The following is a 13,831-nucleotide window of genomic DNA, read 5'->3' as shown; positions in this document are numbered from 1 at the left end:
CTTGCCTCCAGGCACCGACCCCTGCAGCTCCCATTGGCCAGGAACAGGGAAGCGTGGCCTATGGGAGCTTCGGGGGAGGTACCTGGAGGCATGGCAAGAGCAGTGCGTGGAGCCCCCTGCCCCCAGGGGCCGCAGTGCCAGCTGCTTCCAGGAGCAGCACGGGGCCAGGGCAGGCAGGCAGGGAGCCTGCCCTAGCACTGGTGAGTGTTGCTGCCACTCCAGGCAAGTAGCACCAGGATGGAGCCTGAACCCCTCCTGTACCCCACACCCCAACTCCCTGTCCTGAGCCTCCTGCTGCACCCCACACACCTCCTGCACCCCAACCCCCTGCCCTGAGCCCCCTCATACATCCTACACTCCTCCTCTGCCCCAACCCCTTGCCCTGAGCCTCTTCCTGCACACCGCACTCCCTACCACACCCCAACCCCCTGCCCCGGCCCTGCATGCAATTTCCCCACCCAGATGTGGCCCTCAGGCCAAAAAGTTTGCCCACCCCTGACCTAGCAGAAGGTATGAATCTCATCTGGGAACTGGGGCATCATCATCACTGTGAGGTATAACTGTGAAGTTATCTCTTCTGTTGAGAGACACAGGTTGTGTTGTTCTGGAACAGGTGTTTGTAGAGAGAAACCTTTTAACAGAAGCTCTTGACTCAGGCTCTTTTCAGGGAAGTATCCTTGGCCTCAGATACAGCAGACTCCACTTAAGAGTGGCTAGTACAACCAGTGTGAGAAGCCCAGCAGGGCCCCCAACCCTCCCCCCCTGGAACTGTACATTCCAGGAAAATGTCTAAGCCAAAGATCTGGCCTAGGTTTGGCAAGCAGGACTCTCACACTCCAAACTTCTTCCTTTGAGAAAATGCACTTGGTATGGGACAAACTGCAAGGAGTGAAATTAAATCTAGCTCCTTAGGGCCGGATGTGCACAAGAACTTCTTAGCTAAGAGGGGGAATGTACCAAATGCCTTGGCACCAGCAGAGGGGCAGATGGGATCTTTTCTAGAGCTAGAAAGTAGCAGCTTTGCACCAAGTTTGGCCAAGTAGCTGGTTTTCTTTGTGGGGACCACTATTGGGCATAAAGGCTGTGCAAGACCCCAATGCTCTGCACTAACCTCTCATTCTGTGTCTCAGAGCAGCCAAAGAAGTCTCCAAAGAGACCACAAGAAAAACTACATCACAGACTTGTGTGGCCTTTCCATTACAAGGCTCCTCATGCTAGTGCTTTGATGCTCTACAAAATGAGATTGCAGAAAATGGGAAAGATGTAAAGAGCGAAGGCAGGGAGGGTTTAATATTCTCCTGAGTTATTTCTCCAAAGAAATTCTGTATCTGAAGTGAGGCAGCAAATGCCCCGTCCTTAGCTCATCCAGGTGGCAGGAGAACATAGGGACATGGACGACAGCTCAACTGGAGTTCCATTTATTATAGATTATATCACCAAATATGCATCTCCTGTGACCGAACTCCACCTGTCCTCACATCTTCTGTGCTATAAGAGTTGTAGATTTTTAACACCAGAAATAGTCTGACCATTTAGTTTGTCCTCCAGCATAACGCAAAACATTGAATTTCAACCAGTGATTCCCACATCAAACTCGTAACTTCAAGAGTATCGTTTATAAAGCCATCTAGTATTGATTTAGATTCCATGTGCCAGAGAATCTGCCACAACCCGAGGTAAAATGGCCCATTGGTTGTTACTGTGTTAAAAATGTGCCTTATTTCTAACATTCATTTCTCTGGCTTCAGCTTCTAATTACTGGATCTTATTACAGTTTACCTGCTAGATTAAAGAGCCCTCTGCTAATCAGAAATCTTCTCCCCCAGTAGGTACTGGTGGACTGATCGCATCATCTCAACTTTCTCTTGGGTCATCTAAGTAAACAGAGCTCCTTTACTCTCCTCCCTCCACGCCCAAGGGCAGGTCCCGCCTCTTCTATTTCAAAAACTTCACCAGGAACTCAAGATAGGCTCTCTTCTGGGGTGCAGAGGCAGGAACGAAGTGTCCCCCTGGATGGGTAAGGACTGCGGGATCAACGAAGCGGGCAGCCAGCTCTCTGCTCCGTGCTGGGGGGATGACCCGGTCCGCGTCGCCCAGGACGTGGAGCGAGGGCACGGCGATGGGCTCGCGGTCGCAGCTGCTCTCGAAGCCGGCGACCAGAACGGCGAACTGGAACGGGAACCGCGCGTCCCCGCGCTGCTGCAGGGCGCACACTCGGGCCACCAGAGCCGCGCCCTGGCTGAAGCCCAGCAGCCCGTCGAAGGGCCCGTGGGCCGCGAAGGCCCCGGCCACCGCTTCCAGGGACTCCTCCAGCCCCTGGCAGGGGGCGGCTTCCTCCCGGGCCCCGAGCGCCCCCTCCCGAGGCCTGGGGAACCACCAGCAGCGGGGATCGGCGTCCTGCGGGGACGGGGAGCAGCGGGCGCCGGGGCCGCCCGGCCCGGGCACCCCGCAGCCGGCGAGCCGGTCCCCGGGCCCCGCCGCGCCCCCGGGCTCGGGCCCCGCCGGGTGGGGCGCGCTCACGGTCACCAGCTCCGCGCGGCCCCGCAGCGCTTTGCGCAGCGCCCCGGTCCGCGCGTGGAAGCTGCGCTGGTTCTGGCCGTAGCCATGGAGACCCAGCAGCCGCAGGGGCGGCGGCGGCGGCGGCTTTCCCCCGGACATGGCGGTCACCGGAACCGGATATCCGGCTTTCAAACAGGAAATCCGGCAGCCCCGCCTGCCGGAAACGCCTCTGCCCCTAGCTCGGGGCGGAACTAGCGTTGCCATGGAGCTGAATGCGGGTTTTCATTGGCCAGCGGGTGCTGAGAGGCGGAGCCGGGGGGGTCCCGCTGGGCTGTCAGGCCTGGGACAGGAGCCCCCAGCCCCGCCCCCGACACATGCGCCAGGTCGAGGCCGAGCCTGGATTATTCTCAGGGCCCCCAACCCCCCCCCCGCTGCACCCCCCGGCTGGGGGCCCGGCCCCGCCCCGCCAAGGGGCCCCAGGACCGTGTTGGCGGCGCGCCGGGCTCCCCCTGGAGCAGTACAAGCCATGACCCCCCCGGCCTGTCAGCCCTGGGGCAGGGCCTAGCTCCGGGCGCCAGGCGGGGGAGAAGAGCCGTGGGGCAGGGGCAGGCTGGGGGGCTGTGGGTCCGGAGCGAGGGGGACAGGCAAAGCCCATGGCGGGGTAGGGGGGGGCTGCGGGTCCGGAGCGAGGGGGTCTGGCAAAGCCCACGCGGGGCAGGCTGGGGGGGGCCATGGGTCCGGAGCGAGGGGGTCTGGCAAAGCCCACGGCGGGGTAGGGGGGGCCGTGGGTCCGGAGCGAGGGGGCCTGGCAAAGCCCACAGTGGGGCAGGCTGGGGGGCCGTGGGTCCGGAGCGAGGGGGCCTGGCAAAGCCCACAGTGGGGCAGGCTGGGGGGCCGTGGGTCCGGAGCGAGGGGGCCTGGCAAAGCCCACAGTGGGGCAGGCTGGGGGGCCGTGGGTCCGGAGCAAGGGGGACAGGCAAAGCCCACGGCGGGGTACCGGGGGACCGTGGGTCCGGAGCGCTGTGGACAGGCAAAGCCCACGGCGGGGTAGGGGGGGCCGTGGGTCCGGAGCGATGGGGACTGGCAAAGCCCATGATGAGGTAGCGGGGGGCTGCGGGTCAGGACTGAGGGGCACCAGCAGAGCTGTGCAGAGGCCCATGGCGGGATAGCCAGGGGCTGTGGGTTCGTATAGAGGGGCAGCAACACAACTTTGACATCTGGATTCCCCAGAGTAATTTTTTTTTTTTTTTGAAAGCCAGTACGTTTACAGGGCCTGCCCTGTCCCCCTCTTCTGTGAGCCCCTCTCCATCCCTTGCCCCTGCACCATTTATCTCCCTCTGCTCCCCCGAGCAATGCCACTGGTGACAGAGCAAAGATAACCAAGCAAAAGAGGCAAGTTAACATCGGCTCTGACAGAGACACAGGGCTTGTTTCTCTTCTCCTTTATGTCCATGTAATCAGGAGCAACCCTGGGCAGGCACTAGTAATAGCAGGTGAAGGCTGCTCTGTGAGTAGAACCAAGGCCCCGGGAGGAGAGTCCACATCTGCCCACATGTCAAAGGCCTCTGGGGCTGGAGGACACTTTATTTCCAAGTTTCAAAGAGGATTTTGCAAACTACAGAAGGTGAAACACAAACTGATAAAGAATCTGGCCCTCCACTGCAACTGGCAAATTTATCAAGGTAACCACAGTGTGTAAGTCAGAGTTCACTGCCACCCCCAGACTGAGCCTTGATGTCTGCACACGGGGGCTGAGGCACCGAGGGGAACGGAGCAGTGTGTTGGCGTAAAATCAATCTTCCCCAGACAGCAGACGGGGTGCAATCCGAACCTCAGCACTGTTCCCAACTTTGTGCTTCTAAACATCCCCAGTTAGTGAGACTACGTCCGAAACCCAGCAGAGTTGAAGGGCCTTTGCGTGCACCATTTCCACCTCTCTGTTGTACACACAGGGCGTTTCAATGCAAATTAATCATGGTCTGGGCACAGCTGTTCCTCAATGGGGGGATCTCGGTCCAGTGCCCAGGGAACAGTCCCTATCACAGTAACCACTGCTACAGCTGGTCCTTTCAGGCAGCCTCCGTGGAGACACTTCAGGCTGAATGGGCCAGACACCAAGAGATGGTTTCCCAGGGCAGTGTGAGAGGGGCCCTGCCACTGCCTACTCTGGGTGCCAGTCATCAATCTACAGGGCTGTTGAACTGGCCCCTTTCACCAGCTCTGAAGTCAGAGACAGCCCTTCCTGAGAGCAAAGCTGGGTGTGCTTTTTTCCAGGCTGGTAACTGCAGGGCTGTACCTGCCAATATCCCCATGGCTTGGGGGTTCAGGGGTGCTGTGGCTGCAATGAGGCCTTGTCTTGACAGCTGCAGTCGGTGCATTGCTTCCCCACACCAGCATCCACTGGTACCAAAGGTTCAGGCAGCTTCCTCTACGGCTGAGAGAGAGAGAGAGACCATTCAGAAGAGCATCCAACCCCAGGATTCTGCCAGTACCATCCTATCACCATGCCTGCTCCCTAGTCCCAGCTGCTGCCCTTGAAACACACCTGCCCCACTCCCCTTGTGGCCCCTATTAGGTTATCTTGGTCTCCTTTCCATCCCCTGCAGAAAGCTCAAGTACTGGAAGTCGTGTTCCCAGAGTGGATTTATGGGCACGCTAAGCCTCCCCTCTCATTTCCTAGGCAGATGACACCAATAAATGCTCCTGCATTGCCCTACGGTGAACAAGTGACAGGCTGTGACACAGCCCTTTGTGCTGCTTCTGCTTATCACACTCCAGACAGGCACTGAGCAGCTGCCACTTGTTACAGAAACAGCTACAATAACTCAGAGGAGCGCCTGCTCCCAGTCCCATATCTCAGCGGGAACAGCCGATACAGATCAGAGAAGACTGCTGCTTCTCATAGCCACTCCAGTCCTGCTGGCCCCTTAAATCACTTCCCAGAAAGTCCTCTAGACACCAGCTCCTTGTGCTGGGGTATTGTGACATACCCAGCGAGAGCTGGGAGCCCTGGTCTGAGCCTGCCCCAGAGAGCATCCAACTCTGCCACACATGGTGGGGAGCGGGAGCATTGACTAGTGGGGTGAGCTGGCCCAGCAATGACCCCAGAGGACTCTGCCAGGCCTGCTTCACCCCAGAGGGAGCTGGCCTCTTGGGAAGCCACAGTAAGGAAAGCTGCTCAGCATCCCTGCCACAGACTCCCTCTGACACACACAGCCGCAGCACGGGCCCAGCACTGGAATGGGCTTCGGATTTGGAGCTTGAGGCTGGAAGTCCTGGGTCCATTTGCCAAATGACCTTAGGTGAAAGTCTGTGCCCCTTTCCAGGCCAATGGGGAGGGCAAGGGATGGGGGCAGATCCGGCTGCTGAGCGCTGGACTAGTGCCAAACATTTCATTATCACCAGCCACTGGCTGGAGCCACTGGGTGGTGCTCTCCGCACACATTGCAGCGCAGGCTGAGGGGCGGCTTCCTTCGCCAACAGGAAAACCCGAAACCCAGAGAAGCAGGAATTAAACCTGTCCCAAGGGCTGGTGTCTCATAGAATCATAGAATATCAGGGTTGGAAGGGACCTCAGGAGGTCATCTAGTCCAACCCCCTGCTCAAAGCAGGACCAATCCCCAATTTTTGCCCCAGATCCCTAAATGGCTCCCTCAAGGATTGAACTCACAACCCTGGGGTTAGCAGGCCAATGCTCAAACCACTGAGCTATCCCTCCCCCAGAGTCTCGTTGTCCAGGGCTCTGGCACTGTCCCCTCCATCCCTAGGGAGTACTGGGGCACCAGCTGGGGGGACAGAGAAGAGAAAGTGCAGGGCCAGGGCCCAGCTCCCTCCTGTTCCTGGCTTTGTCTGTACCTGTTGTGTGCGGCGCTCTGAGCACCTGCAGTCCTCTGGTGCCTTCTGGTGGCCAGGTGCAGGCAGCACAGGGTGTTTCTCCTGTGCACAGCAGCAGACCTCCTGACTGCCTACGGCAGGGATCGGCAGCCTTTGGTGTGGGCCGGTCAGGGAAATCCGCTGGTGGGCTAGGCCGGTTTGTTTACCTGCAGTGTCTGCAGGTTCGGCCAATCGCAGCTCCCACTGGCCGCGGTTTGCCGGTCCAGGCCAATGGGGGCTGCGGGAAGCGGAGGCCAGCACATCCCTCAGCCCACGGGCCGCATGCCAAAGGTTGCTGATCCCTGGCCTAGGGTGAAAGAGGAGGGGTGAGGCCTTAGCTGGGTCAGGTTTGTGGCCATGTTCCCCAGCATCACCCTAAGAGAAATGCGTCAGGAGGAAGCAGCAGTGAGAGCTTGTGTCGCCCCAGGGACCCTTCTTCCTTGCAACCCCATTGCAGGTCCCTTACCTGCGTGGGCTGGCTGGTGCCCCTCTGGGACTGGTGGCTGGCATGGTTGACTGTCCAGGGCCCTAGGGACTGGCCGGCATAGAAATCCATGGGGTAAGTCTGCTGCCACTCGATTTCCTTCAGAGCCACAGCAGCCTGTGGGTGCAAAGTCATGTCACCACAACAAAGGACCCAGCACACAGGGGAGTCGCATGGAGAAGCGACCAGTGTACCAGCCTCTCTCAGCAGGTGCCGGGGGCTCAGACTGCTCCACACATGCACTTTAATGACTTAGTATAATGGCTAGGAGCATTAAACTCCAATCGGAGTCTGCAGCTTTCTGAGGTGCTTGGTACTAAGAGGGCACTGCTGTGGGGAAGCTCGCAGTGCTGGAGTCCCTGGCTGGGCATTGCTGCGGGGAAGCTCGCAGCACTGGGGCTGCACTGCATATTAAATCATGACAGAGCATTAGGAACAATCCAGGTGCTCGCTCTGATGTGGTGGGGGGAGCAGAGACGACTGGGAGCACATGGAGAACGACCCTGCAGCACTCCGTGTGGTGTAGCGTGTGGCTGTGACTGGCCCTCCCACCCGATGGGACACGCAGACCAGGCAGAGAATTACAAACGTGTCCATCAATCTTCCCTAAAATAATGTGCTGCTGGCCCCTTAGTCCCTGTCTGCACTGATAGGGGTGGCCTAGTCACAACCAGGCACAAAGTTCCCATGCTGTTATTTGCCTGTGCCCGGCTCCCGGAGCCTCTGCCTTCCCCCAGCTCACCTGCCATGGGCCAGGCAGTTGGGGGAGGAGCAGGAGGCATTTGGGGAGCTTGGGGCTGGCCGGGCTGGGCTGGGGTGCAGCTGATATGTGCTATGGAACAAGTTCAGCCAAGGGAACGTCCGTGCTGGGCCCCGAGCCTTGTCTGTCGGGGTCCACCGACTCCACTCCCTGCAGTGCTGGGCACCGGGGCGAGTCCCTGTCCCATCTCTGCCAAGGCGAGACAGAGGGTGCCGGGAACTTACCTCATAGGGTGTGAGCAGTGGCTTGCTGAAGGCTCCTCCCCAGTCAATGGAGAGCCGGGGACAAGCCACCTGCACCCACCTGGAACGGAAGCACAGAGGCCACGTTACCCATTTAGTTCAGGCCAGAGCTGCAGCCAGGGTCTGCTCCCTCCTGCCAACCCGCTGGGCAGAGCCTCGCGCAGCAGCAATGGGAGACTTGCTCATATGCTGCCCGGTGACTCCAGGGGCTTGGAACAGTGCAGCAGGGATGGGGGGCACCTGTGAGCACTGTTGTTGCTGGCATAGCTTGGTCTCCCCCAGCGAGGGTCCCTCTCAGCAATCCCTCGGGCGAGCAAATCCCCAGTGTGTGTGAGGGCATAGGCTGCATTCGCTGGGGAGGGCGTTACATTGCGCCCCGCGTAGCAGCAAAGCTGGAGGCTTTGGGGACCTTTCGTGGCTACCTTTATGGCCACTCCCACGTCTGAGGTGCTGCTGCCAGGGCCAGGGGCTTGGCCATTCAGGGCAGAGGGAGGAAGAGGGGCCCCGCGGACACAAGGGAGCTCTGAAACTACAGAGGCCACAGAGGAAGGGAGGGAGATTCGCAGGCACCTCTCACTGGGCAGTGGTGCTCATTCCCCGCAGGTCGCTAACCCTGGGGCCCACAGCCAGGAGAAAGGGGGTGACCTGCTTCTGCAGCCAGGCCAGGGCCCATTGCAAGGCGAGGGGGGCCTCTGCAGACACTCGCGTGGGAGAGGACGGGATGGTGCCTGGACAAGCCCTGGAGAATAGCAATGCAGCGAAGATGACCCCGGGGAGGACTGACGAATGCAGAGCCTGCCCCACAGAATGCAGCGGGCGGGTGCTCCAAGACAGGCCATGCTGGGAGCAGGGTGGGTGGCTCCACATGAATACGTCTTGCTGAACTAGGGCGCGGGGAGGGGCTCATGGCCACAGGAACCCAGAGGGCTCTCTCCTTTTACTTCATGGGATCCCAGAGCTGGGGGGCCTGCTTGAGTCCCCTGGGGGTCGCCCCTCTGATCCCAGCCAGGCATTTCCAGCTACTGGGGTGGGACACACACACACATACATATGCCAGACCTCACTGGAGCGCATGCTTGGTATCTCGCCACTCCTCAGCACCACAGCTGCAGGGGATGTGGGAGGGAGCTGGGCCCGCTGGGGCGGGCAGGGCCTCGTGGCTTCCTGCCCAGGCTCTATGCCGCAGCCACTCAAGCCACTGGCCAGGAGTCTCCCGCAGCCAGAGCTGAGCTCTCTGCTGACACTAACCAGAGCATTTCCACAGGGCCTGCGCCCCACTCCCGCAGCTGGGGCTGCGCTGGGGGAGTGTGGGGGGCACTGACAGACAGGAGGTGCGGGCCCATTGGGGGCCCCCACAGCACATCATAAGAAGCGACGAGGGGCCCCCCCCGAGCTGGTTGGGGCCCTGAGCAACTGCTTGGGCTGCTTATGCCTGGGGCCGGCTCTGCTGACACTGCACCTGTGCCAGGACAAGTCCCTGGATCTGGGTGACACCAGGGAGCGACGCTCCAACTTCCTGGAGTCGAGGCAAAGGCCTCGGGGCTCCAGCGCCCTACTGAGATCACTGGGACTCACCCCTGCCCCCAGCTCCCCTCCTGCCCCGCGGCCCCCTGGGAGAGACTCTTGCTCGTACAGTAAACAAGAGACTGGATGTGAATTAAGCCCATTCCCAGTCCCTGAGGGCCCCACAGCAGGGAGGAGCCTGACACACCGCAGAGTGCGCCTGCCTCCAAGCTCCCACAGGGAGATGTGCCAACGTGCCACTGACACAGAGAGCGCCTCAGGAGGCCACAGGGGCCTCGTACGAGACCATCATGCCCAGCCACCCATGTGCAGAGGGGCAGCACCAGGCTGGGGTTAAGACTGGCACCGGGCGTCTGCCCGGCCGGCCCCATGGACTGGACGGGGGAATACTCTGGACATCTGGCACACATGAAGGACAGCGCCTCTTACATGTGTGCACCTGCACGAGGACTCTGGCCCGGGCCCGCCTCCCCTGTGCAGAGGGCCAGACTGGACCTGCCTTGGGAAGGGCAGGTGCAGGGTTCTTATTCTCCTCCTGCAGCAGAGGAGACAGCCAGGGCTCAGGGTTGAGGAGGGTTCACCTGCACCAGAGAGCAGGGTCCAGCAGAGACGGGGAGCGAGGGATCCCCTGGGACGGTGCAGGAGCAGGGGATGTGATGCAGGCTGTGGGAGGAGGCCAGCTGAGAGGGTCCAGAGGACCCGGGGGAAACAGAGCACAGAGGGGACAGGTCAGACACAGGCCCACACTCACGCGTCCACATTGGGGAACAGCTGCAGCTTGCTAGGGAAGATCTCCGAGAGCAGCACCCTGACAAACGGGAGGCCCAGGGCTTGGAGCTGCGCCTCCAGGTGCTGTGGGGAACGAGACAGAGGGAGCGTTAGGAGAGCCCCAGCTCAGCCCAGCGTGCCTGGAGCTCAGGAGGCCCCGTGCGGCAATGCCCGTCAGGTAGGTGGGGAACATGGGCAATCCAGCCTCTGCTGCCCCTGACAGGAACAGGTATGCTGGGCAAGGCCCTGCCAGAGCAAAGGGTGCAACGAGCGGGGGAGAGGCTGCCCAGTACAACAGGGAAGGGCCTTGGGAGCATGGGGGTCTGACCCCTGGGATGGGGGGGGGGGAAATGGGGTAGTCGATACCATAAGGCTCTGGAAGCCCCCAGTCCCTTCAGAGCTCACCGCTGCAGCAGGGAGAGCTACTGGGGGATGGGACGGAGCCCATTAGACCGAAGTCTGGAGCAGTCCCACCTGAGCCCCATCTGAAGCCCCAGAGAGGGGGCTTCTCTCTGCCCAGCAAAGGAGCAAGACACGCTGTCCCTCCCGGGGCTCTTTCCCAGAGCCCACCCAGTCTCTGGCCTCTCTGCAGGACTGTCAGTTCCTAGGAACAGTCCCCATAGAGCACATGGGGGGCGCATCTCCAGCAGCAGAACAGCTGGAGCCCCAACCCCATCAGCCCCAAACGGCAGCTTCACTCAGCTCCACCCTCAGTGCTCGCAGCGGAGCCTAATGAAGTAATTACTGTTCAGTGACAACAATCTGTTCTCGTTAGCAGCAGCCTTCTCCTCCGCTGCCGGCAGCAGGCTCCCCTCCATCCCATCCCATCCCAGCCAATCCCAAGATGCCTCTGTCCTGCCTTCTGGCCATCATGGCCCTTTGCCACAGCAGCCAGGGAGAAGCCGCTGGCAGCATCATCATCTGTCTTGACCTGTGAGAGCTCGAGCTCCTGCAGGCCCCAGGTCTGCTCTTCCCGGCATCCTCAGCTGAAGGGCTCAGCGAAGCCTGCAGCTGCTCTGGCTGCATTGGCCCACAGGGAGCAGCTACAAGCCAGCGCCGAGGGAGCAGGCTGAGAGCTGAGCCGGGCACGGGGCTGTACACGCTCCCCCTCCCCAGCACTGCCAGTGCCCTGTCCCCCGACCCAGAGCACCCCCCATGTCAGGCCCTGACCCAGAGCAACCCCCTGACTCCCCCAGTTACTTCAGCACTGCCCCCTACCAAGCTGCCCCGCAGTGCTGATGCACCTCCCCTCTGACCCCAGCACGCCCGGCTAGCCTCGCCTTGCAGCTCCCCCGCCGGCCCAAGAGCAGCCTGCTTGCCGTGCTGTGCCAAGCCAGGGGCGGTTTTGTGCCTTGGACTCGAGTGAACCCCCCATTTGTCTGCCGTGTGATGGAAGCTCTGGGGGGAGCAGCGCTCTGGGCGTGACCCCAAGCTGCACGTGGAGATGGGGGGTGGGGCACCCAGGGATGCAGCAGGTGCCTCTCTCCCATCACGTCACTGCGGCCGTAGCCAGCTGTGGAGCAGATACGTGCTGTCCCGGGCGTGCTGGGACGCGTCGGGCAGGGAACGGGGGGACATGGATGAGGCCAGGACGGGGCAACAGCGGGACAAAGGGGAGGGCAGGAGGTGGGAGTCTAGGCTCAGGGAGCTGCTGCCAGGCCTTGAACTCAGCAAGGATGTGGCACTGCAGAGCCCCAGCCCTGCCTGGCCCTTGGCACTGGGCCAGGACAAGGGAAGCAAAACCAATCCCAAGTTCACGTCACTAAACTAAAAATAGCTGAGAATTAATTGCTGTGCGGCCAGCGTGGGGCTCGCGGGGCCGGCTCTCTCCTGTGAGGGGCCCGTTTAATGAGGCCTCGGCACTGGCTCCCTCTCATCTCCTGCTAATTGTCCTGCCAGCTCTGCTCCCGAGCTGAAGAAATCCTGGTCGATGGCGATCAATGGGCATGAGCCAGGGCCACAAGGCCAGTCACTGGCCAGGCGAGATTCCCCTCCTTGCCCCACTGCACAGTGAGGCCAGGGGGATGATGGGCAGCCACTCATCCATGCAGCCAGCCACATGGGAGGCACATCCAGGCAAGTGCCAGGGCAGCAGCAAGCTCAGGGGAGGGGGGAAGTGCTACAGACCCCAACACGTGGTCCTGAGTGGGGCAGAGGTGGCTCGTGGACAGCAGGGAAGAGGGGGCAGCTGCAGGTCCCAGAAGGGGTGATGGATTCAGAGAAAAAGCCAGTTTCTCTTTCCCTGCTCCTGGGGCGCAGCGAAGCGTGCTTAATTGAGCCCTTCGGGGGATCTGCTCCCCCTCCCAGAGCAGGGCTGGGGGGAGCCTGATCCCCAGGCCAAGCTGGCTGCGGGACAGGATCATCTCTAGAGGTACCTGCAGGATGGAGGTGGAGCCCTGGCGCCCCAGGGTCCCGAGAATGAGTCCCCAGCTCCGGGCGTGGGTAGCGGTGTGGATGGCCTCCTGCCGGGCATGCTGCATGCGCTCATGGGCGTAGTGCTCCCTGGAGAAGACTTTGCTGTAGGGGTCGTACCTGCACAGAAGACACAGAGCTGAGAGCAGGCACGGCTGGCTGTGCCCAGCAGTTCAGACCCCGGGGGGATAGGGACCGCCAGGGCGCTGCACTCACAGCTGCCCACAACTGACACGACATTCTGGGTGGGGTCTCTCTGCAGGGAGGGGGGCTGAGCCCCTGTTCTGGCAGGGAGCGGCCTGGACACAAGCACAGGTTCCCTCACTGCTCTGAGATGAGAGCTCTCTGCAGGCAGCCCCACACCACTGCCATTCCCGTCAGTCACAGGTTGCTGGGCTCCCCTCTGACCGCATGCTGGGAGGAGAGGGGTACCGGCTAACTGTCCCTCCTCCACACCCCATGGGGGGCAGCACAGACCCACAGCCCTGCCAACCCCCCTCTCCCCTCCAGCAGCACTGACGGCTCCTACGACTCAGCTCCCGGCCTGAGAAGCCAGGTGGGGCAAGACCAGAGCTCTTTCCTCTCCTGGTGCCACCTGCTAGGGCTGACAGGACCCCTGGAGGTGCCACAACATTGTGTCCCCCGCACTGCGACAGCCACCTCAGGCCAGCCTCTCCCTGCCAGGTGAGGACCGTCTGGGGGACGTGCCCTCTGGCCCGGCTCAGATACAGGAGACTGTGGGGACGGTTCATTAGACCCAGCAGGTCCTGTGGTGTAAGACTGAGCCCTTCCTACCACCTGCATTAGAGGGGGAATGAGCCCAGATGCTGTGGGAATGGGTCACTCGAGAATGCTCCCAGCCAGCGGCCCCATGGCGCTCTGACCCAGCTCCCAACACAGGGCAGAGCAGGGCATGCGTGAACAGAGATCCGGCTCCTCTTTGCTCGGCCCCTGGCTTCAGCCCTGCCAAAGGCTGCCATGCATGCAGGCCGGGCCACTCGCTCTCCTCCTGCTCTGTCATTCTTCCCCCTCATCAATTATGAAGAAATCTTTGATTTGTTGCTTTGTTTGACTAAGAGAATTTTAATCAAATCCCACTTGGGCTGCAACAGCTTCCCCAGCCCCATAAACCTGACGTGCATCTCCGTTAGTAACAAACGACCTACTAAGAAATTCAGATTTCACAAAATGGGCCAGCCTTTCGCTCCTGATATTTCATCTGCTTTCAGCAGCCTCATCATCACATTTTATGGCCTCTGCCTGCAGCAG

The 13,831-nt window shown here is 60.8% G+C and overlaps 2 protein-coding genes across 6 annotated transcripts in view; both read right to left on the bottom strand.

The window, feature by feature from the left end:
• Positions 1-1,426: 1,426 nt before the first annotated feature.
• On the bottom strand, positions 1,427-2,658 carry OVCA2 (OVCA2 serine hydrolase domain containing). The gene has a single exon (XM_074974934.1). It carries the CDS (start codon positions 2,656-2,658, stop codon positions 1,936-1,938), a length of 723 nt encoding a protein of 240 aa, XP_074831035.1. The 3' UTR covers positions 1,427-1,935.
• A 1,213-nt stretch (positions 2,659-3,871) lies between these two features.
• DPH1 (diphthamide biosynthesis 1) overlaps positions 3,872-13,831 on the bottom strand; it is a 62,207-nt gene continuing 52,247 nt past the window's right edge. For 3 of the 5 annotated variants that reach the window (XM_074974634.1, XM_074974636.1, XM_074974635.1), the window contains 5 exons: positions 12,526-12,682; positions 10,134-10,234; positions 7,841-7,919; positions 6,839-6,973; positions 3,872-4,933 (listed from right to left, as the gene is read on the bottom strand). In XM_074974634.1, the coding sequence (XP_074830735.1) occupies positions 4,928-4,933; positions 6,839-6,973; positions 7,841-7,919; positions 10,134-10,234; positions 12,526-12,682 (478 nt within the window). In that variant the 3' untranslated portion in view covers positions 3,872-4,927. The remainder of the gene's footprint in view (positions 4,934-6,838; positions 6,974-7,840; positions 7,920-10,133; positions 10,235-12,525; positions 12,683-13,831) is intronic. The other 2 variants (XM_074974637.1, XM_074974638.1) reach the window with 2 other exon arrangements.

This window comes from Natator depressus, chromosome 17 (genome assembly GCF_965152275.1).
Source record: "Natator depressus isolate rNatDep1 chromosome 17, rNatDep2.hap1, whole genome shotgun sequence".
Taxonomy (NCBI): Eukaryota; Metazoa; Chordata; order Testudines; family Cheloniidae; genus Natator; species Natator depressus.
Note: the sequence above shows the minus strand (reverse complement) of the source record. Positions and strands in the feature narration are given on the sequence as shown.